This window comes from Ranitomeya variabilis, chromosome 3 (genome assembly GCF_051348905.1).
Source record: "Ranitomeya variabilis isolate aRanVar5 chromosome 3, aRanVar5.hap1, whole genome shotgun sequence".
NCBI classification, from domain to species: domain Eukaryota; kingdom Metazoa; phylum Chordata; class Amphibia; order Anura; family Dendrobatidae; genus Ranitomeya; species Ranitomeya variabilis.
Genome location: NC_135234.1, coordinates 71,752,290 through 71,773,996, shown reverse-complemented (window position 1 = coordinate 71,773,996; position 21,707 = coordinate 71,752,290). Strand labels below are relative to the sequence as shown.

At 44.0% G+C, this 21,707-nt stretch overlaps 1 protein-coding gene across 3 annotated transcripts in view; it reads left to right on the top strand.

Moving 5' to 3' along the window:
* Positions 1–9,898, top strand: part of CMSS1 (cms1 ribosomal small subunit homolog) — a 398,466-nt gene extending 388,568 nt beyond the window's left edge. For all 3 annotated transcript variants that reach the window (XM_077294137.1, XM_077294136.1, XM_077294138.1), the window contains exons 6-10: positions 1,950–2,052; positions 6,600–6,660; positions 7,112–7,199; positions 7,864–7,952; positions 9,692–9,898. In XM_077294137.1, coding sequence (XP_077150252.1) covers positions 1,950–2,052; positions 6,600–6,660; positions 7,112–7,199; positions 7,864–7,952; positions 9,692–9,775 — 425 coding nt within the window. In that variant the 3' untranslated portion in view covers positions 9,776–9,898. The remainder of the gene's footprint in view (positions 1–1,949; positions 2,053–6,599; positions 6,661–7,111; positions 7,200–7,863; positions 7,953–9,691) is intronic.
* Positions 9,899–21,707: the final 11,809 nt, after the last annotated feature.

The window sequence follows — 21,707 nt, the reverse complement described above, 5'->3', positions numbered from 1 at the left end:
GGAAAATCACCTCAGTGATGGCTGCCACCAAATCTTGCTGCAGGTGTTTTTCACTCACAGAAGGTTTTTGATTACCGGCTTCCTGGTGGTGGCTGTTGATGGCGTCCTCTTTCTGCCATGTCCAGGGAGTGTAATGAGTGTTTCTTTAACCCCTTCACAACATGTGACGTATATTTTCATCATATGTTGCGTCCCTGACTTTGATGCGGGCTCACATGCTGAGCCTGCATCTTTCCCTGCCACATGGCTGATTTAGACACGCCAACCGGAAGTGCGTCATTCATTCTACGTATCGGCGCCCCTATGATTGCAGCGCGTGCCAATTGGTTGTCATGACAGCCGGGGGTCCGCTGCTCCCTGTCATTATGATCCTTCTGTGCTGAAGCACTATGTATAGCACAGACTATCACAGCTTCATGTCTCCTAAGGGGACCATTAAGCCTTAGGCTACTTTCACACTAGCGTCGGGCCGAGGTTCCCGACGCTAGCGTTGTCTCCGCCGCACAACGGGGGCAGCGGATGCATTTTTCCAGCGCATCCGCTGCCCCATTGTGAGGTGCGGGGAGGTGGGGGCGGAGTTCCGGCCGCGTATGCGCGGTCGGAAAAAGCGGACCGTCGTGAGCAAAAAACTTTACATGTAGCGTTTTTTGGTCCCGACGGTCCACCACAACACGGCGCAACCGTCGCACGACGGTTGCGACGTGTGTCAATCGGTCGCAATACGTCGCTTAATGTTAGTCTATCAGGATGCGTTTTTTCGGGAAAACGATGCATTGTGGCGGATTGCAGTTAACGCTAGTGTGAAAGTAGCCTAAAGTAAAAAAAAGAAAGTTTAAAAAAAAAATAAATAAATAAACAAACCACAAAAGTTCAATTCACCCCCCTCTTTTGCTCCATTGACAATAAAATAATAATAAAAAAAAATACACCTATTTGGTATCGCCACGTTCAGAAATGTCCGATCTATCAAAATACTAAATAAATGAATGCGATCAATAAACGGCAACAAGGAAAATTTTGAAACACCAGAATTCTTTTTTTCATTCCTGACACAACATTACAATAAAAAAGCAATAAGATAATAAGCAATAATTCTATCTACCCCAAAATGGTATCCATAAAAACTTTAGCTCACGGCACAAAAAAATAAGCCATAACCCGTCCCCAGATCCTGAAAAATGGAGATGTTGCAGGCCTTGGAAACGGGCGACAAAAGCAAAAAAATTTCATGCAAACTTTGAAAATTTTTTCAGCACTTAATTAAAAAAAAAACAACAACTATACAAGTTTGATATCTGCATAATTGTACCGAAGAGGGGAATCCTATTGCCAGGTCAGTGTTACCATATAGTGAACACGGTAAATTAAAACCCCCAAAAAACATTGTGGAATTGCACTGGCCCGGTACTGCAGATCCACCTTATTGTGCAAACATAATCCTCAGAGACTGCTGCCACCAAATCTTGCTAAGGATAGACCATATATATATAAAAAAAAAAGGAGCGGCCATCCTCTTTAATTTTGAAATGGCAAACTCTGCAGCCAACTATATGTTTCTTTTTCTTGTTTTTTGCAAGTCAACAATATCTTCTTTAAAATTTTAGGACCATTCTTTTCCAAAATATATCATATATAAGCATCCGATCAAAAACGACAAAACCCCGGCCAGTGCAGGTATTTGATGTTTGGTATCAAGGACACCTGATGCAGCTAATTAGCCCTTGATTCATTATAAGGGATTCTTCGATTGCAGCAGTCAGTAAAAATGGGATTTTGTGTTGATTTGGAGAAACCAAATTATATTTGGTTTATTAGAAATAGCAGAAAGTTTGTAAATTTTGAAAATAAACCAAATTTGCAATAGAGGTTGAATAATTTTGATTGCAACGTTATAGCATGCAGCGAAGACTTGTAAACTTGTAAAAGTTATCCGCTCTTTGTTTTTTCAGTTTGCCCCAAATGGTCAAAACTATCAAAAAATCACAAAGAAAAGAAATCTGTCCTCTTGCTGGTTGTCTGCAGCTCTGCTCTCCGCACTCTGGAACTAATTAAGTAAGTGTCAGATGACAATCAATATCCACAAATAATTATCATTTTTGACAGTGGGAGTCATTAGGGAAAAATTGGTATTATACTTACTTAAGAAAATGGCTGACATTAGAGCTGAATAAACAACTGCCATCAAGAAAGATGTACAGAACCTGGGCTGGGTTATTGGACGGTCACATGGGCGCGTGTCCTTGGTTCTCTAACATTTTTGGGATTTAGGGATTCTGAGCACCCACCTTGATGGCCATTTGGTGACTCTAGCCAGCTGAAAAATGTGGAGAGGAGGCCACACATTGGTATCACTGGAGCTTTTAAAGCCTAAGGGAGGTGCTGGCTGAGATGTCTGTATAGTTCCCATAGACTCCAGTGGGGAGGCCATGTGTATGAACCTCTAGAAGGGATGAACAAATCAGTATGTAGGACCTTGGTCCTGTGGCCACTGATAGATGGAGTTTTGCAGGGCTCTTGTCTGGCCACCACCGACTACCGACATGGCTGCTGGACCAGGGTCCTGTGAATCATTTCGATCACTGCTGACTGCTACCTTTCTTATATATATGGCTCTGGTAGAGTTCTGGCCTGTAAGATGGGTCTCCACCAGAGTTATTGTCCAGAGAATAGTTAATCCAGCTCTGCATAGAGCCAAGCCTTCCTTGGCAGCTTTCAGTATCATTGCTCCTATGATGCTCTTGCTGTGTATCAAGCATTGTACAATGCAAATGACTATCTCATAATAATAATAATAGAAAAGGGGGAATACACTGGCGCTCAGATGAAAAAAGGTGAGGGGGAAGGGCGGGGGATAGAAAAATGATAGCTGCTGGTGATGGGAACGGGGTCTGTGCGTACCCTATAGACTAGAATGAGAGAAACAGTAATAAATCACCTGCGCTTATATGTGGGGGATAACAGTTCCCCTACGGATTGTGCTGCAATGTAAATAATAGGCAAATACAGGGCTTGCAGTGTTGTGTACTTACTGCGTGCCAGTAAGATGGTGTGGCTGCAGGTCCTCCTGGTGCTTTAAAGTCCGGTTCACTGCTGCAAGATTTGTGGGCTCAAAGAAGCTCGACTTGCTGCGCGCGAAGTTTGTTCGGAGGACGCAGGAGTCAGATGGAAACCGCTCACTTCAGGCGTGCCCCGGCCGGAAGCAACGCCGAAGCGGTAGCGGCGTTGAGAAGGGGCGTGGTGAACAGCGTGACGTCACAGCTAATGGGCGGGCGCGTATGTGGATTAACCAATCCAACGCGTTTCGAAGGATACGATCCTTCTTCGTCAGGGCTGGAGTCCCCATAGAGCCCTGCCTCTCATATAGCCGCTGTTGTGCCATCCCCTTTCAAAAAAATGCCCAGCATCCTTGATTTACGTGGCTCGCAGAGGATATTTGAAGTTGCAGCAGCAATTAGTGTGCTTAATAGTGGAATGTGATCGGCAATGTGTGACTTAAATGGTGTAGACTGCATTGAGGCCATATATGAATCTGCCATATTCTCTCATAATAATAATACATATATACAGTCCTGGCCAAAAGTGTTGGCACCCTTGAAATTGTTCCAGAAAATTAAGTATTTCTCCCAGAAAATCATTGCAATTACACGTATTGTTGTACTGGAACAGCAAAAAAAGGGGAGATAAAAAGGCAAATTGGACATAATTTTACACAAAACTTCAAAAATGGCCTGGACAAAATTGTTGGCACCGTTAACTTAATATTTGATTGCACACCCCTTGGAATAAATGACTGTAATCATTCGCTTCCCATAACCTTTAAGAAGATTCTTACACCTCTTGTGGACCACTCTTCTTTTGCAAACTGCTCCAGGTCTCTCATATTTGAAGGTGCCTTCTCCCAACAGTAATTTTAAGATCTATGACCTTTCTGACACTGGTCACTACATTGTGACACAAAATCCTTCTTTAATCTTCAGATTTTATGATGCCTTGCACGCAGTCAAGGCACCCAGTGCCAGAGGCAGCAAAACAACCCCAAAACACCTTAGAACTTCCACCATATATGACTTTAGATATTGTTTTATTTCTTTGTAGGCCTCATTCTGTTGTCAGTAAATAGTAGAATGACGTTCTTTATCAAAAAGCTCTGTCTTGGTCTCATCTGTCTACAAGATTCTTTCCCAGAAGGATTTTGGCTTACTGACATACATTTTGGCAAACTGCAGTCCAGCTTTTCCATGTGTCTCTGTCAGCAGTGGCGTCCTCTTGGGTCTCCTGTCATAGCGTTTCATTTCATTCTAGTGTCGATGGGTAGTTTTGCTGATTTTTTTTGGAACTTGATTGGGCTGCTTTTCAACCATCCAGACTATCCTACCTTTCATCAATTGTTTTCTGTCGTCCACGTTCTGAGAGACTAGATACCATGCCATTGGTTTTAAACTTTATTATATTGCGCAGCATGGACTAAAGAGCATCAAGATCTCTGCAGATGGATTTGTAATCTTGAGATTGTTGATATTTTTCAACAATTTTGATTCTCAAGTCTTCAGTCAGTTCTCTTCTCCTCCTTCTGTCCTCCGTGCTTAGTGTGGCACACAATACAAAGATTGAGTAAACATCTACCCTTTTTATCTGGTTTCAGGTGTCATTTTCATAGTGCCCACACCTGTTACTTGCCACAGGTGAGATTCAACGAGCATCACATGCTGTTTACATACAGTTTTGGAAAGATGCCAACAATTTTGTCCAGCCCATTTGGGGGTTTTATGTGAAATTATGTCTGATTTGCCTTTTTTATTCCTCTGTGTTTTTTATTTTGTGTTGTTCCAGTGCGCACAAAGGAAATAAGAATGTGTATAATAAAACATGTGTAATTGCAATAATTTTCTGGGAGAAATCCTTCATTTTCTGGAACAATTTCAAGGGTGCCAACACTTTTGGCTATGAGTGTATAGAGTACTTTGCAAAAGTTTTACATGTAGAAAAAGTCTGCAAAGTTAGAATGCTTTCAAAAATAAGTGTTAGTCATTTATTTTTATCAGTTTACAAAAAGCTAAGTGAATGAATAAAAGATAGATCTAAAGTAAATCAATATTTGATGTGACTGCCCTTTGCTTTCAAAACTGCATCAATTCTTCTAGGCACACTTGTACACAGCTTTTAAAGGGATTTGACATGGAGGTTGTTCCAAACATCTTGGAGAACTAACCACAGATCTTCTGTGGATGTCTCTTGTGCAAATCCTTCTGTCTCTTCATGTCATCTCAGACAGGCTTGATGATGATGATGATGATATCAGGGCTCTGTGGGGGCCCGATCATCACTTCCAGGACTTTTTGCTCCTCTTTATACTGAAGATAGCTCTTAATTACTTTGTATGTTTGGGGTCGTTGTGCTGCTGCAGAATAAATTTGGAGCTAATCAGACGCCTCCCTGATAGTATTGTAAGATGATTAAGTATCTGCCTGCATTTCTCAACATTGAGGGCACAAGTTATCCTGACCAAATCCTCAACTCCATTTGTTGAAATGCAGCCCCAAACTTATAAGGAACATTATTTCTGCAGGAGGCTTTAAAACAATATCATTATCACCTGTTTAGTATAACTTGTTATTCATACACGTGACTATAATCCTGCAAAATTCCTGACTTTGTGCAACTATACATAGAAGAATTGATGCTGTTTTGAAAGCAAAGGGCGGTCACACCAAATATTGATTTGATATGGATTTTTCTTTTGTTTATTCACTTTGCATTTTGTTACTTGATAAAAATAAACTATTAACACTTCTGTTAATGAAAGCATTAGTACTTTGCAGCATTTTTCTACACACCTGCCTAAAACTTATGCACAGCACTATATATATTTATACATTATATACATATATATCAACACATTTAAACCCAGACTCGTGTTAGTAGGTAACCAAGAACCATATCCCGGCCCCTATATCCACAACTCCTAAATAATTATATTCCAAAGGAGAACACCAGGAGCATTATTTTTTGATTAAAAAGATAAATGTACAAAGTTTATTGAAAAAATCACTAAAAAATACACACATATAAAAGTACACCAAATAAGGACACCCTTAACTGACATCCAGTATAACAATATCAATGAAGTTCACATTTACATATATAAATGAGGAAACGAAGGTCTGTCACCTGCAAAAACCCCAGAACCACCATGCCTACTAATTACACCCACAGTCAATGGATCTTAACAATTCTATTTGTTCCATAAGGATCAGGCTTGTGATAAGCCCAAGGTTAGCGCTGGCCTATGGGAAATCCCTTAATAACCCTCCATGAAAAGCCAAATAGCATAAAATCTAACATAGGGATAACACATAGCGAACCTCTCACCAGGTACTGGAGTCTCCTGAATTGGGTGCCACCCCGACGCGCGTTTCGCTGCAATAATGCACGCTTTCTCAAGGGGAGGTGATTTAGTGATTTTTTTCAATAAACTTTGTACCTTTATCTTTTTAATCAAAAAATAGCGCTCCTGGTGTTCTCCTTTGGAATATATATACATATATATGTATTATTTTTTATTTTTTTTAATTAATGTATTCTTTCCCTTATTGCTGCAGACTGACAAATGCATTCAAAGGTGACACCAAGATAATGAAATTATTTGCAAAGCATCTCAAGGTATTGTATTCTTGCAGTTCTTCTGTATTGTGAAATATCGGTCTCGCTGTATGTGGAAGAAAGCCGACATGTTTTTCTCATCTCATACAAATCCTTAAACAAGAAAAAATAATCCTTGTGCTCATTAAAATCTATTTAATGGGGTTGTCCCAGGACTTGTCCCTGTGCCCCCAACAGTCAACTGTTCTCTGCTCTGGAACACGACAGGTCCGCACACTGTTTAATGTCTGCTCCTGGGTGTTGCCCCTTATCTCCTAGTCAAGTGATAAGTCATCAATATATAAGTCCCCGACAACCCCTTTAAACCATTTAATTTTTTTGTTCCCCTTCTTTCATGACCTATTTTTATTATTAAAAAAATAAATAAATAAAATAATGATAGAGGATATAACCATTTACTAGGCTTATAAAACATCTGAAATAACCACTGTATTCTCAAATTTCCCCCTAGATTAAAGATCAGATAAAGTGGTTGGAAAGTAATGTCATTCACCTGGGAGTAGGAACGCCGGAGAGGATAAAAGCTCTCATAGAACAAGGTAAGAAGTGGGTGCTAATAGTGATGAGCGAGCATGCTCAGATAAGGTATTATCATGCTCGTGTTCTAATAAAGTATCTTCAACGTGCTCGAATACTATGTTCGAGTCCCCGCGCCTGCATGTCTCCTGGCTGTTTGTCAGCCTCAACACATGCAGGGATGGCCTGTTTGTTAGACATGCAGCCGCGGGGACTCGAGCCTAGTATTGGAGCACGTCGAAGATACTTTATTAGAACACGAGCATGATAACACCTTATCCGACCACGCTCGTTCATCACTAGGTTTTAACCTTATAACATACTCTCTAAACTGAGGGTGTGTGGGGCGAGGGGTCCGTAGGAATAGCTGTCCTCTGGTTGACCTAAAGTGTACGGCTACCTAACATCTCCACTTGGTGTGTATTGAAATATCAATCGTTCCCTGATACCAGCCGTTTCCAGACAGAGAGGCTGCCCTTAGTGTTCTCTACTGTCAGTATTTTTGTAAAATTGTCTGACCATAGGCCATAGGTCTTTTATAGCAGGGCTTCAAATGTGGTGCTCTTCTGTTCGGGATTCGAGAAGTGAATTCTTTGCTTTGTCCACTGTTCCCACGTTCAGTATATCAGGTATTGTGCCTTGTGATCCATTAGTCGGGTGGTAACGTGCCTGTTCTTTCGCTTATAGATGGGCTCAGCTTGCAATCCTTAAAATACCTTGTTTTAGACTGGAACTGGAGGGACAAGAAGCAGCGGAGGATGGTGGATATACCAGAGGTAATGAGGTCTTTTGCTTATTTGTATTGCGCCCCCTATAGCTCATTTCATGCACTGTTTACACACCGGTCACGGCCCACGTGGCAGTCTAATCTCTGTGTATTAGGCACCCACATTGTCATTGTTTGCGTTATAGTGAGAGTGCAGGGACAGGTTCACATCTGGTTCTTGTCCCTAATGCAGCCTACAATCTAAATCCCCGTCTAAAGCACAGTCCTATGGCATACTCCGCAGGAAGCTAATTCGGGGTATGTGCGCACGACATTTCAGGTCCAGTGGCAGAGCCGCTGACTGTTTCCTCTTTAGGGAAAACACCGTCGGTCTTTGTCCTGCTGCTGCTTCCCCTGGTGGTCCTGTCATCGTTTTTGTGACGGCTCTGCCTTCCTGGCTGCTCTTTTCTCTATGCTTTCAACTATAAAGAGCTGGCAGCTCAAAGTATGAAGATGTTACTACTTTTAACCATTTCACGGTTTCCGAATTCAGAAGAGGTTAAAAGAAGTGACAAGACTGAATATGTGCACCGCATTGGCGTTTTTACATTGCTGTGCACCATGGTAATTGTTTGGGCAGTTTTGCAGCGCTTCTTCATTCAGATTCCTGGCGTAATATGGCTGAAAAATACGTGATGTGCCCAGACCCTTCAAGGGCTGTCCGGCTTCTCTCTGCATTGGGGGACGCTGCTGTGGGGGCGTCTGTCAGCCGCTCGCTAGGTGTCGTGCAGCTGGTATTATGCTCCCTACTGATTCTAATTTAAGACAGATGGCAATACTGCCGGGCAGTTACCCCATGACCTGGTAATCAGCCAAAAGTCTAATCCACAACATGTCAATTTCCCTTGTGGGTACGCTGAGTTTTCTGTAGGGATCTTTCCCCATAGACTTGCATTAGATGTTGAAAATCCACAGGTAAAAACCACACACTCGTTTTTAGTGCAATTCCACAGTGGAAACGCATAAAAAATGCACGTAATCCGCACCAAAGTGTATCAATAACTTTTGTCAAAGTCAAATACTAGGAAGTATTAAAAACAAAAGCAGCTTTATTTAAAGCATGACACCAACAAGAGACAAAAAACGCTATAAAAATGCCTATTAAAAAACACAGTGAAAAACCACAAGTAGCTTAATTTAAATAATAGGTGTCGAAAATCTGCAGCATCAAAACTCACCAAAGGCTCATCGTAGGAATAAAGTCTTACAGCGCCTCTCAATATCGAAGTGAGAGTGTATGATAACCCTTTCACCTATTGCTGTGTTTCTGTGTGTGGGGGGAACCCAGGATCCCAGCGCTGCAGGGTAACGACAATGACCACTTGGCCCCTCTCTGGCTTTGTGGACCTGGAGTGCTCCTGTATGACGTAGCACAGAGGCTTTATCTGTGTACGGGCTGATCAGAGAGAAGGTTTATGCATTTATATACAGCCATTAATGAAGCTTTCAGCCTGACGGGATATTACAAGGACATGCTATCGCTGTATGATTACTGGGGCTGCCAGAAGTCATGTCTGTTGCAAAATGCTGCACCCTTTTTTTTTTTTTTTTTTTACAACTTTACATTGTGCTGTTCGTCTGTTATTACTCCTGGTAATTTAGGAATAATACCTTGGCTTTTATTCCCCTTGATCTATAAGCTTGCCCCTACACACAATCTAATGCGTACCAGCAGTGCTACTGTCTATGTGAGCTGGATGAATTGAGGTCATGTACACGGATACCTTACCCTGTGCTCTACTCTTGCAGGTAAAGAAGTCGATGGTTGAACTCCTGGAGTCGGGTCTGATCGCTGCGTGCAGAGATGGATCTGTGAAAATTGGATTATTTTAACCCCCGTGTTATATGCAATTGCCGAGCATTTTATCCAGAATATTTGTGTTTTTGTTGCTGCTGAATTTTTTTATATCTTTCGATTCATCCTGTGCATGATTAATAAAAGCTGGCTGATTTTTATTGTGTCTGGAATTTTAAAGCAATCAGTAATTAGAGGGTCAATAATATCTGTGTGTCCATAAACGTCACCTAAATAAAATATAAAAAGCAGTATTTAGAGGGATTGGTTACTTTCTGGCCCTAACTATCGGGTACTGACCTCACCAACCATAAATATCCCATTGCTTACCCCTGCTTCATGTGTCATTGCTTCCTGCACTGGATGTCGGCAATGTCCCCATTTATAGGACACGAGGTGGCAGCTTTCTCTTGATTTACCTGAGTCGCTGTTTCTCCTGCTCCATCTTCCTTTGTGCAGGTACTGATAGCATTTGATGCATATGCTGATACTTGTATCTGCACATGTTCTGAACACTTTAAGCACCAGAGGAGGACGGAACATATGAAGTGTTGGTTATTCCCGGAACTGCCACCATTTTCCTACTGGAGATCCATTGGGCTGCATGTAGTCTTGAAGTACAGTGCTCGGATAAGCACTGGAGGTAAATTTGATTGCTTCTGTTAAGACAAAATTGTTTCTGGCATTTTTTTTAGTTTGTCCACAAAGTCACCATCACCATTAAAGGGGGATTGTCAACAGAAAAAGAAGCACAGACCCTTGGTGCACCCTTGGTGTAGCCAACGAGCTCAGTGCACCTTCCATTTCCTCGTTTCTCTGCCCTTATTTATCTTCTGTAAAGCCAGAGCTGTCCATCACAAATGAGGGGAGTGGAGGTAGATGGAAAGCAAGTAGGTGGTAATGTGCATTGATTTGTTTAGTCACTCCAAGGGTGCACCACGTGCCTGTGCTTAGTTTGAACAGTCATTTTGTGCTGACCTACTCTCTTTGGGTTCGTGCACATGACCGATATTCTCAGACGAGTGCTATCGGTGATTTTCACAGACAGCCCTCTACTTCTGATATTCTATAATTCTGTGCACATGTCCGATTTTTTTTCACAGTCCAAGTGGTCTGCAGAAAAAATCAGAGGCATGTCCAATTTTTATCCAAGTGTCGGATTAAAATTGGCAATGCAAGTCGATGGGTCCATGGAAAAATCATGTCGCACTTGGATGACATCCCATTGTGGTGTAATTTACACAAGCTGACAAAATTTTTCTCTCCATGTCCGAGAAAAGCGAATGCCGCTCTGATCAGAGTAATCGGACTGTTTTTCTCAGATGTGGAGAAGACTGTCGAGTGATCCTATCCTTTAAGTGATTGATTGGGCTGAGCTGCAAAACCGGACATAGACCTTGGACAAGAGGAGAACAGACATTTTTCTATTTTCATATAACCCCTTTAAATGGAATGTAAGGACCATGTTAAAGATGATATCCAGGTCTGGAGACATGAAGAAGGTCAAGACCTACAATAGTCTGGAAAAGCCTGACAACCTTGGCTGGGATCATGACAGATGCTTGGTGTTCTACTGTAGAGTTATTTATGACTACAGCTTCTTTTAGTGTTGAGATTTTGGTGGTTAGCTCTGAAACCTGGAGAATTCCCAGGTCTTCACTTGTGGAATAGTGGAAAGTCTGTAAAAATAAAGCAAAGCTTGGTGCACTTCTGAAATAACCGCCATGAGAGAGAGTGATGGCGGAGAACTCGAGTAACCACAGATATAAACTTAATGATTTGGTGAAGAAGCTGTCAGAAAAAAATCTCCTTGCAATGACCGGCATCTACAGACAAAACCTAAAGAATTTCCCATCATCACCGCATTACTTGTAAAAAATGAACGGAAGGAGATGTGATCAGCATGAATGAAAGGCTGTAAAACATGACTGAGTGTGTCTGGGTGACGTGCCACACTTTACTGTATGTTTAATCAATAGGAGGTTTATTGAGACGCGCTGAAGACCACCCAGTGATTGTTGACCCCAGTGTCGATGAGTCACACACAGGCAATCAATCTACAGATGAATTTGCTATTAAATACATCATTTATACTTCAGAATAATGCACTGCTCTGTATATTATTCTTCTGACTGTAACTATAGACATACTGTACAGTAATTGGCACCAGGTAACAGCAATAATAAACCATCAGCTATGGATAATTAGTCTCAAGGCCATGTTCAGACATTCATTACTATACATTGTACTAGTACTCGAGGTTTAAAACCGCATTAATTCATGGAGAGAAGTAGTATGTTCCCATTAGGCCCCTCAGCTGCCTCTGGTGTACGTATCTTCATTAATATTCCATGCCAGTGCCGTCCTAGTACCGCACCCACGTGGAATTTTAAACAGAACGAAGATACACCAGAGGCATCTGAGGGGCCGTAGCAGAGATGAAGGCCCTACCCACAGGCACGCCCCACAGGCACGCCCCGATGCACAAACGACTTATTACACCAAAGCTTCTAATGGTGACTAAAGAATAACCAGTCTGCAGATTTCTACAGTGAAGGTACCTGTTGAATCAGGAGCACGGCGCCTTTATGTGCATACCTTTAGTTTATAACGCCTGATCCTGATGACAGGTTCTCTTCAAACGACAAGTTCGGATGAGTGCTGAACTTTGCTGACCAATCACATCTACAACTTGCAGACATGACTGGGTCTGTGCACAGATCTGTGTGCTAGTCTGCACAGTGAATGCTTGCAGGCATTGCCTGTAATTTAGGCCTCCTTCAGACGTCCATTTTTCACACGTCTATCCGTGTTTTTCATTGATAGATTATACAGGGTACGTGTTCTATGGGGCTATTCACATGTCTGTGTTTTTTTGTAGACTGAAAATCACAAACGGCACACAGATTGCATCAGCGTTCAATTTATGTGCTGTCTGAGACGGTTCACATGTTCAGTATTTGGTTAGTATTTGTGAGACAAAATCAGGAGTGGAACAAGAAGAGGAAAAGTAGAAGGCCACATTCCCACGTTCAGTATTTGGTCAGTATCTTACATCAGTATTTGTAAGCCAAAACCAGGAGGGGGTGATAAATACAGAAGTGGTGCATATGTTTCTATTATACTTTTCCTCTGATTGTTCCACTCCTGGTTTTGACTTACAAATACTGATGATATAAAATACTGACCAAATACTGAACGTGTGAATGTGGCTTAATAGAAACGCGTCACCACTAGGGATGAGTGAATAGCTTCGGATAACTCCTTATCCGAATAGCTGCATCGGGGACCCGGATACCTGGAGCGCTCCCGATAATCAGCTGTTCGGCGCCGCAGCTGCATGTGTCACGGCCCATCAAACAGGCTCTGCATGCATGTGTTGTGACTGTCACAGCCAGGACACATGCAGCTACGGTGCCAAACAGCTGATTATCGGGAGCGCTCCAGGTATCCGGGTTCCCGATGCAGCTATTTGGTAAGCGCTATAGCTATTCGGATAAGGAGTTATCCGAAGTAATTCACTCATCCCTAATCACCACTTATGAATTCTTCACTCATTCCTGGATTTGGCTTACAAATACTGAGGTAAAATACTGACCAAAAACTGAACGTGTCAACATCAAACACTTATGATAAAAACTGATACCCTGACCAAACACTGATGAAAATAGGATCAAAAACACAAATGGAACTCGGATTGTTTTTTGTGTACAAGACAAAATATGGACTCCTGGATGAGGCCTAACAAGTACTAGACTGATCTGTAAATCAAGCCAGATTAGTGCATGCTGCGATTTATTTTTCCCCGCAGACCTGAGGTCCGTCTGGAAAATCGCCCATTTGAGCAGCATACAGGCTAGCATTGGTTTATGTGTGGTCTGTTGAACACACGGACCACAAAAACATTTCTGTGAATGTACCGGAAATCTAAATTATATGAGCTGTAGAGTCCAAAACACATTCTGTAATATACTTATAATTTATTCTTTGTCACATGCGTATTAATAAGTTTTGTCTGGTTGGTTATTGGGAATGAGCTGAGCCTTATGTCGTATTATATATTAGTAGGGCCCATTATGAAACGTTCACTTCCCAGACATGTGTCTTTAACTTGACAATTGGGTATTTGTGATACCTGTGATTTTCACCCAACTGATTCCAAATAAAATGGCCCGACCCCCTCCAACCTATCCAACTAAATACCCGTCCTTGACCCAATAATGACTCAACATACTTTCAATTTTGGATAAATTGGCCACTGCAGACTTTATTAACATTTAACATAACAATTTATTTTCATTTAACATCAACCACAGGGAGGGCGGTCCTCGAGGCCCCAAAACTGTAACAGCCTCAGGTCAAAATCCAGAAACTTGGCTTTCCCAGGTCTAGTCATGCCTCTAGCCATTAGGCACCAGCTCAGAGACCCTAATAGACTCGACCGGCCAGTCTTCGCCATAATTACCCACGGATCCCAGTTCTCTCCTCTGTGTGACCAATAAGTTCCATTCCACTTAAACCACCCAAGGGGGAGTCCAGGATCATTGATGATCCCCCCCCCTTCCGAGACGCCATTTACTAGCACCACCAACCTCGAGGACCTCCCCCCTACGCCACCAACATATATGTTCTGACCCCTTAAACATTTATGTCACGCCACACCAACAAACCTTTTTCAATGCCTTCTTGTATTGCCAAACACCACATATCCAATCCGATCGCATTCAGATGAATACCGTCCTTCCTCCAAAATTCCCCTTCGATCGATTCCAAATCAATATGCCTCACCGCAACTGCCCCATTTCTCACCATGAAGCGGGAGACTGTCCTATTTAGTTTGATCCTGGCCCGATTTATGCCTTGCATTGACCTTGCCCCATACCATACCTTCCTAGGAATGATGTCTGACCATACCACCAACAACCTGGGAAACATAGCCTACAACCTCAACATATCAAACTTGATATCCTTGATTAAGTCTCTGCATGGTCGTTTACCCAGGTCATTTCCACCTAAATGTATCACCAGCACATCAGGCGCTCGATCCAAATGAACAAATCTGAAATTCAGGAAGCAATTGTTTCCACGCCATCCCCCTTTTACCAATCCACCTCAGTATCGCTAATGTTCTTGGCACACCCAGCTGTCTCCCATCCGGATGAACTTCTGCCCTCACTGCTGCCCAAAAGACAAAGGAATTAGGCTACTTTCACACTAGCGTTGTTTTGCCTACGTCTCAATGCGTCGTTTCGGAGAAAAAACGCATCCTGCAAAGTTGTCTGCAGGATGCGTTTTTTCCCCATAGACTTACATTAGCGACGCATTGCGACATATGGCCACACGTCGCATCCATCGTGCGACGGATGCGTCGTGTTTTGGCGGACCGTCGGCACAAGAAATGTTCCATGTAACTTTTTTTGTGCGTCGAGTCCGCCATTTTCGACCGCGCATGCGTGGCCGAAACTCCGCCCCCTCCTCCCCGGACATTACAATGGGGCAGCGGATGCATTGTAAAACTGCATCCGCTGTCCCCGTTGTGCTACTTTAATACACTGTCGGTACGTCGGGCCGACGGTTTGCGACGGCCCGTACCGACAGACTAGTGTGAAAGTAGCCTTACCCATAATCCACGTGAGCAGTTGTCTTGGCTCTGAAACAAAGAACAAAACAGCACAACCAAATAAATTCAAACATGCTTTTTATGCCAAAGATGGGCGAACATATGAACGAAATCTTGCTGAGTCCCAGCGACCGATCCTCTTTACTATTTCTTCCCCCATACCCCTCCTAGCAGCTTCCGTAGCTGCTCCAATACGGAACGAATGCCCACTAAAGTTCTTTGCCGGAATACCCCCTTTTTCTAAACAACGCTTAAACACCATTAAAAACTGAAATCGTGACAAAAAGGAACCGTCCTCATGTACAACAACGGATTATCTCAGACCCCTTTTCCCATCAAAAACTGCCTCATACAATGCAAAGGGCATAAAGGGGAACCCTTCACGTCAAAAAGCACCACCCTACAACCCCTTCCCTCAGTATCCATCTGAGAAGACTTCAGGATTATGACCAACCTATCCCCATGCACATCCACATCTTGCCTCAGCAATCCCCCTTTTTTGAATTTAGAAGGGCTGACCAACTCCCCCAAGCGAAATGCCCCAAAAACACCAATGAAAAAGCCAATTTGAACAAAACTACTTCCCACTGAGAGGAACAAATGACGCTTAATTGTTCACCCAAGATCAATAGCACCTCGTACGATACCGGACGTCTGCCATCCACCACCTTCCAACCTTTACGCCACCCCTTAACCACCTGAAGAACCAAAAATTACTTTGTTAAATCCGGCAAACCCCTAAACTTAAAGCCAAAGGCTAAACCCGATAAAAAATTACTGAGTTTTGGAATTGACCAGCCCAATTCCCAATTGTGTCCTATTAACAACAGCAACTTGTACTCATTCTCTAAACCCACACTCAACTTAGTTTCCCAATCTTCCCATATATCCCATGCCTTTGCATAATATGACCATGTTCCAGCTGCAAGGACCCGGACAACAGATCTCTTACTGCCCCAACGGAAGGTTCCACAAATCCTCTGGACACTCCAGGCCTGCTTGTTCCGCTTGAGGTGCAAACTCCTGGAAACGAGACCACTGTGAATAAGAAAGAGCTTCAAGAATAGGGTAATTTTTCTAAGGTTTGGCCTCCGCCGTAACCCACAAGTTAAAGTGCAAGCCCGCCCACACCATACGCTGTAGAACTCTCACCACAGCCTGATCGGGTGAAGATAATGAATTTATGGCTCTCATAGACATTAATGATTCGCAACCAAAACAAATCTTTTAGTTTCAAACACTCCCTCCCCACAATGATAGCGCCACGACAATGGGAAACAGCTGACACAGCACCTGATTGGCTAACAGGCCCTGTTTCTCCCAGATTTTAGGCCACCGTTCCACCAACCACTTGCCTTGAAAAACAGAAACCCCGCTCACTAGTTGAACCTATCAAAATGCCTAAATCCTCAGCCGCCACCATAGGCGCAATCCAAATCGACCTCCCATTATAGGAATCAAGGAAAAGAGCCCAAACCTTTAAATCATCCTTAAACTCCTTAATCCTGATGAAATGCGACGGAACCTGAATCCCTACCATAGCCAAAGAAAGCCTAAGACAAAATACTCTACCCATGGGCATGATCCGACATGCAAAGTTCAATTTACCTAGCAGCGATTGGACTTCACACAATGTTGCCTTCTTCAGACCACAAACCCTTCTAACCTCAACTCTCAAATCTACCAATTTATCTTCTGGCAATCTGCACTCCATTTGACCGTATCAATGTCGATACCCAAGAAACTCAATGCCGTCACTGGGCCCACTGTTTTTTCAGCCGCCAAAGGGACCCCAAATTTCTTAGCTAAACTCTCCATTGTGCGCAGTAAAACAGAACAATCTGAAGACTTAGCTGAACCAACAAACAAGAAGTTATCCAAGTAGTGAATACATGAGCTAAGCCCAGACATTTCCTTAACCGTCCATTCCAAAAATGTGCTAAACGTTTCAAAATACGCGCAGGACAGCGAACACCCCATTGGCAAACAGCGATCCACAAAAAATCCCCCATCCCAAAAACACCCCAACAAATGCATGGTATCCAGGTGAACTGGTAGCAAGCAAAAAGCCGCCTCTATGTCCGTCTTTGCCAAAAGAGCCCCCTGTCCGCATTCCCTAACCCAAACCATGGCCATATCAAAAGACGTGTATAAAACCGAACATATCTGCGGGTCAATCCCGTCATTTACCGAGGAACCCTTTGGGAATGAGAGGTGATGAATCAACCTGAATTTATTGGGCTCCTTTTTTGGAACAATGGAGAAACCCTCAAGTCAGTGATGGGAGCTGAATCAAACTGTCCAGCCATTCTCCCCAATGCTACTTCTTTATTCAATTATTCCGTGACCACTTCCGGAAACTCCCTAGCTGATTTTAAATTTTTGGTTGATAACCGCACCTCAACATCCACAAAAGGAATTTTAAACCCGTCCCGAAAACCGTCTAGAAGTTGTACCGCCGCCTCCCTATCTGGATACCTACTTAGAAACCATTCCATCTCTGCCAGACGCACTGGTGTCACCCCTTTTTTCAAATCCCTCTGACCCTTTTTGCTTTCCGGCCCTAAAACATTTGTATGCCCCATGACTACATCCGCAGGAAGAACATTCATGTTTAAATTTACATTTAGCACCAAATCTGCATGCCCCTTCGTTGAAGGAAAAACACAGTCCCTTTTGTACTGCCACCGAGTGCCCTGACTGTCCTGAACCCCCGGTGCTCCCGTGAAAAGACTGCGACCCTTGCCCTATTCTGACCGGAGCCGTTACTCTCATCCATAATGCTATGTCTTTGTGATCCCAACGGATGCCAGGTTGAACCGCTTTCCGTTGGCGGAATTGTTCATCGTATCTAAGCCAACCTTGTCCCCCATAAACTCTATATGCCTCACCGATCGCATCCATATAGCAAAACAGGGGAGAACAATTCTCTGGTGACTTCTCCCCAATGACACTAGCTAGTATCGCAAATGCTTGCAGACAATTAGAGAAGGTGCGGGGAATTAGTCGAAACCTCCTCTTATCTTCGTCCTCCTTCCTAGACTCGTCCCATCTTTCCCTATCCAAATTAAAACAATCTAGTGGGAGTAAGGAAAAGATTTCTACATATTCCCCCTTCCAAATTCTTTCCTTCACTTCCTGCTTCAAATGAGCTACCAATGGCCCCTGAAAGCATACATAAACTTCCCCTTTAGCTGCATCATCCAACCATACTGACTCATCTTTTTCCTTCTCCCCACTGTCTCCTGAAGATCCCTGATCTGTTACCTTGCCGCCAGCTGCCACCGCCTCCCCAACAGCTACAGAACCTCTCGTTACTGTACATGGCGCCGAACTAGATGAACCCATTACCCTATTCGTATCCACAATTCCCCATTCCCTTACGTTACCCAACCATGCTGACAACGGCGATGCCTCGCCCTGACCACTCCCCGACTCCCACAGTCTAACCAAATCCTTGAAGCCCTGTAATACAATACCCATTCTGTCACTAGCCCCCCCCCCCCCCCCCGCAAATGAACCCTCCCTCATATCTACATTAGAAGCAAGTAACGGCTGAAAAGAAGTTAATGATCCCCTCTCACCTAGCTGCCTGGGTGCTGTGTTCCCAGCAGCCGCCAGTCCCGAATCCAGAAGCACCCGATCCGAGAGCGATCCATCTGTGTCCTGCTGACTCGCATTTCATGAAGCCCCAAACAGCCGATCTCGACTGACCGCTGTGTGATCTGCCAGTGTAGTGCTACGTTGGGCAGCATTCTGTGTAACCGACCTCTCAGGTGATGCAGGCCATTGTCCCGTATTACCCCCCTTCCCCCCCACACTGCTAAACTATCCCTCCCATCAAGCCATCAGGGGTTAAGTGAGTCCCCTGTGCGCCTCTCTCATTCCTCTCTGTTTGCTCCTGCACTAAATAGGCAGCATTAAACTGCCTCCTGCCATTCTCTACAGCAGCAGCAGCAGCTAACGAGTGGGCAGAGCTATCACACCGCCACCCACCAGCCGCTGTGCGGCCTGCACCGATGTCTCCCGACAGGTCCCTTCGTGATGCCGAAAGGCGGCCCGGTCTGTAGTGGCTCCCGCCAACCCTGGGCCCGGACCTGTCTTCATCACTGCCAGTGAGTGTGCGAATCCCCCACGCCGCGTCCCGGATTAAGGCGCATACCTGCGCTTCCTGCCGCTGCTGAGCTGGGTCCATTCCTGGCTGGGCACCAACCGCACCTGGTCCCGGATCCCTCCGTCGTCGCTGCGCTGATCAAGGGGGAGGCCGACACCTCCCCCGTTGTAGGCCCCACCAATTCTCAGGATTCCTCCCAACTCTGGGTCCTCGCGCCCTAGGCCTGCGGCCTGTGATCTCAGCCAGAGGGTCCCGTGAGGGGCTCCTTACACGGCGCCAGGCCCGGGGGCAACCTCAGGGCTCAGGTGCTCCGGAGGCCTAGTTCTCCGAGGCCGTCTCCCCTCCTCCTTGCAGCAGGCCTTGTATCGATGCCTGCAGCCAACCTGCGCCCCTCGAATCAGTGGCATCCCTCATCTGTTGTAAGATCACCTCAACCTCCATCGCATATGCACCCTATAGCTTGTTTACACTATGATAGGGGCACCAAAATGGTTGCCCCACTATAATGGCAGCTCTCTTTTATAATGATCCCCTCAACTCCACCCCTTGCCCCTCCTACCACCCACAGCCCAATCCCTATCCTGCTTTTCAAATCCCCCTAGCCTCTAATAAACTGCCCCCCTTTTTCCCCTGTTCCACTCCCTGTATGTCCCCTCAACCCTGTCATGTCGTCCTCCCTTTAACCCCTTTCTGACCTCGGACGGGATAGTACGTCCGAGGTCAGATCCCCCACTTTGATGCAGGGCTCCGGCGGTGAGCCCGCATCAAAGCTGGGACATGTCAGCTGTTTTGAACAGCTGACATGTGCCCGCAATAGCCGCGGGTGAAATCGCTTTTCACTCGCCGCTATTAACTAGTTAAATGCCGCTGTCAAACGCTGACAGCGGCATTTAACCGGCGCATCCGGACGTAAATTATTGCATCGCCGACCCCCGTCACATGATCAGGGGTCAGCGATGCATTAGAATGGTAACCATAGAGGTCCTTGAGACCTCTATGGTTACTGATCCCGGCTAGCTGTGAGCGCCACCCTGTGGTCGGCGCTCATAGCAAGCCTGTTATTAAGCTACATAGCAGCAATATGATGATCGCTACTATGTAGCAGAGCCGATCGAGTTGTGCCAGCTTCTAGCCTCCCATGGAGGCTATTGAAGCATGGCAAAAGTTAAAAAAAAAAAGTAAAAAAAAATGTGAAAAAAAATAAAAAAAATATAAAAGTATAAATCCCCCCCCTTTCGCCCCATTCAAAATAAATCAATAAAAAAAAAATCAAACCTACACATATTTGGTATCGCCGCGTTCAGAATCGCCCGATCTATCAATAAAAAAAAGGATTAACCTGATCGCTGGCGTAGCGAGAAAAAAATTCAAAACGCCAGAATTACGTTTTTTTGGTTGCAGCGACATTGCTTTAAAATGCAATAACGGGCGATCAAAAATACGTATCTGCACCAAAATGGTATCAATAAAAATGCCAGCTTGTCACGCAAAAAATAAGCCCTCAACTGACCCCAGATCATGAAAAATGGAGACTCTACGGGTATCGGAAAATGGCACAATATTTTATTTTTTTTTTTAACAAAGTTTGGATTTTTTTTTCACCACTTAGATAAAAGAGAACCTAGACATGTTTGGTGTCTATGAACTTGTAATGACCAGGAGAATCATAATGGCAGGTCAGTTTTAGCATTTAGTGAACCTAGCAAAAAAGCCAATCAAAAAACAAGTGTGGGATTGCACTTTTTTTGCAATTTCACCGCACTTGGATTTTTTTTCCCGTTTTCTAGTACATGACATGGTAAAACCAATGATGTCGATCAAAAGTACAACTCGTCCTGCAAAAAAAGAAGCCCTCACATGGCCATATTGACGGAAAAATAAAAAAGTTATGGCTCCGGGAAGGAGGGGAGCGAAAAAACGAACCTGGAAAAACGGAAAATCCCAAGGTCATGAAGGGGTTAAAGGCCTGTGGCCCAGCACATCCTCCCTTATTTGCCTGGTTATAAAGGTTTTACTGGCACATTTATTACTGTATATCAGAGCTTTCACAGGACCATAAATGTGAGCAGGAAGAACACTGATAGAGATGTAGTGGTAGACGATGCTCGCTCCACACAGTCAGCAGATTAACAGCAATGTTCTACCAGTCCATCCAGTGAAATTGATTATTTATCATATTTATGTCGAAGGGGAAAAAACTATTCTCTGGTGTTGACTCCAGGTGACAACTATAAGA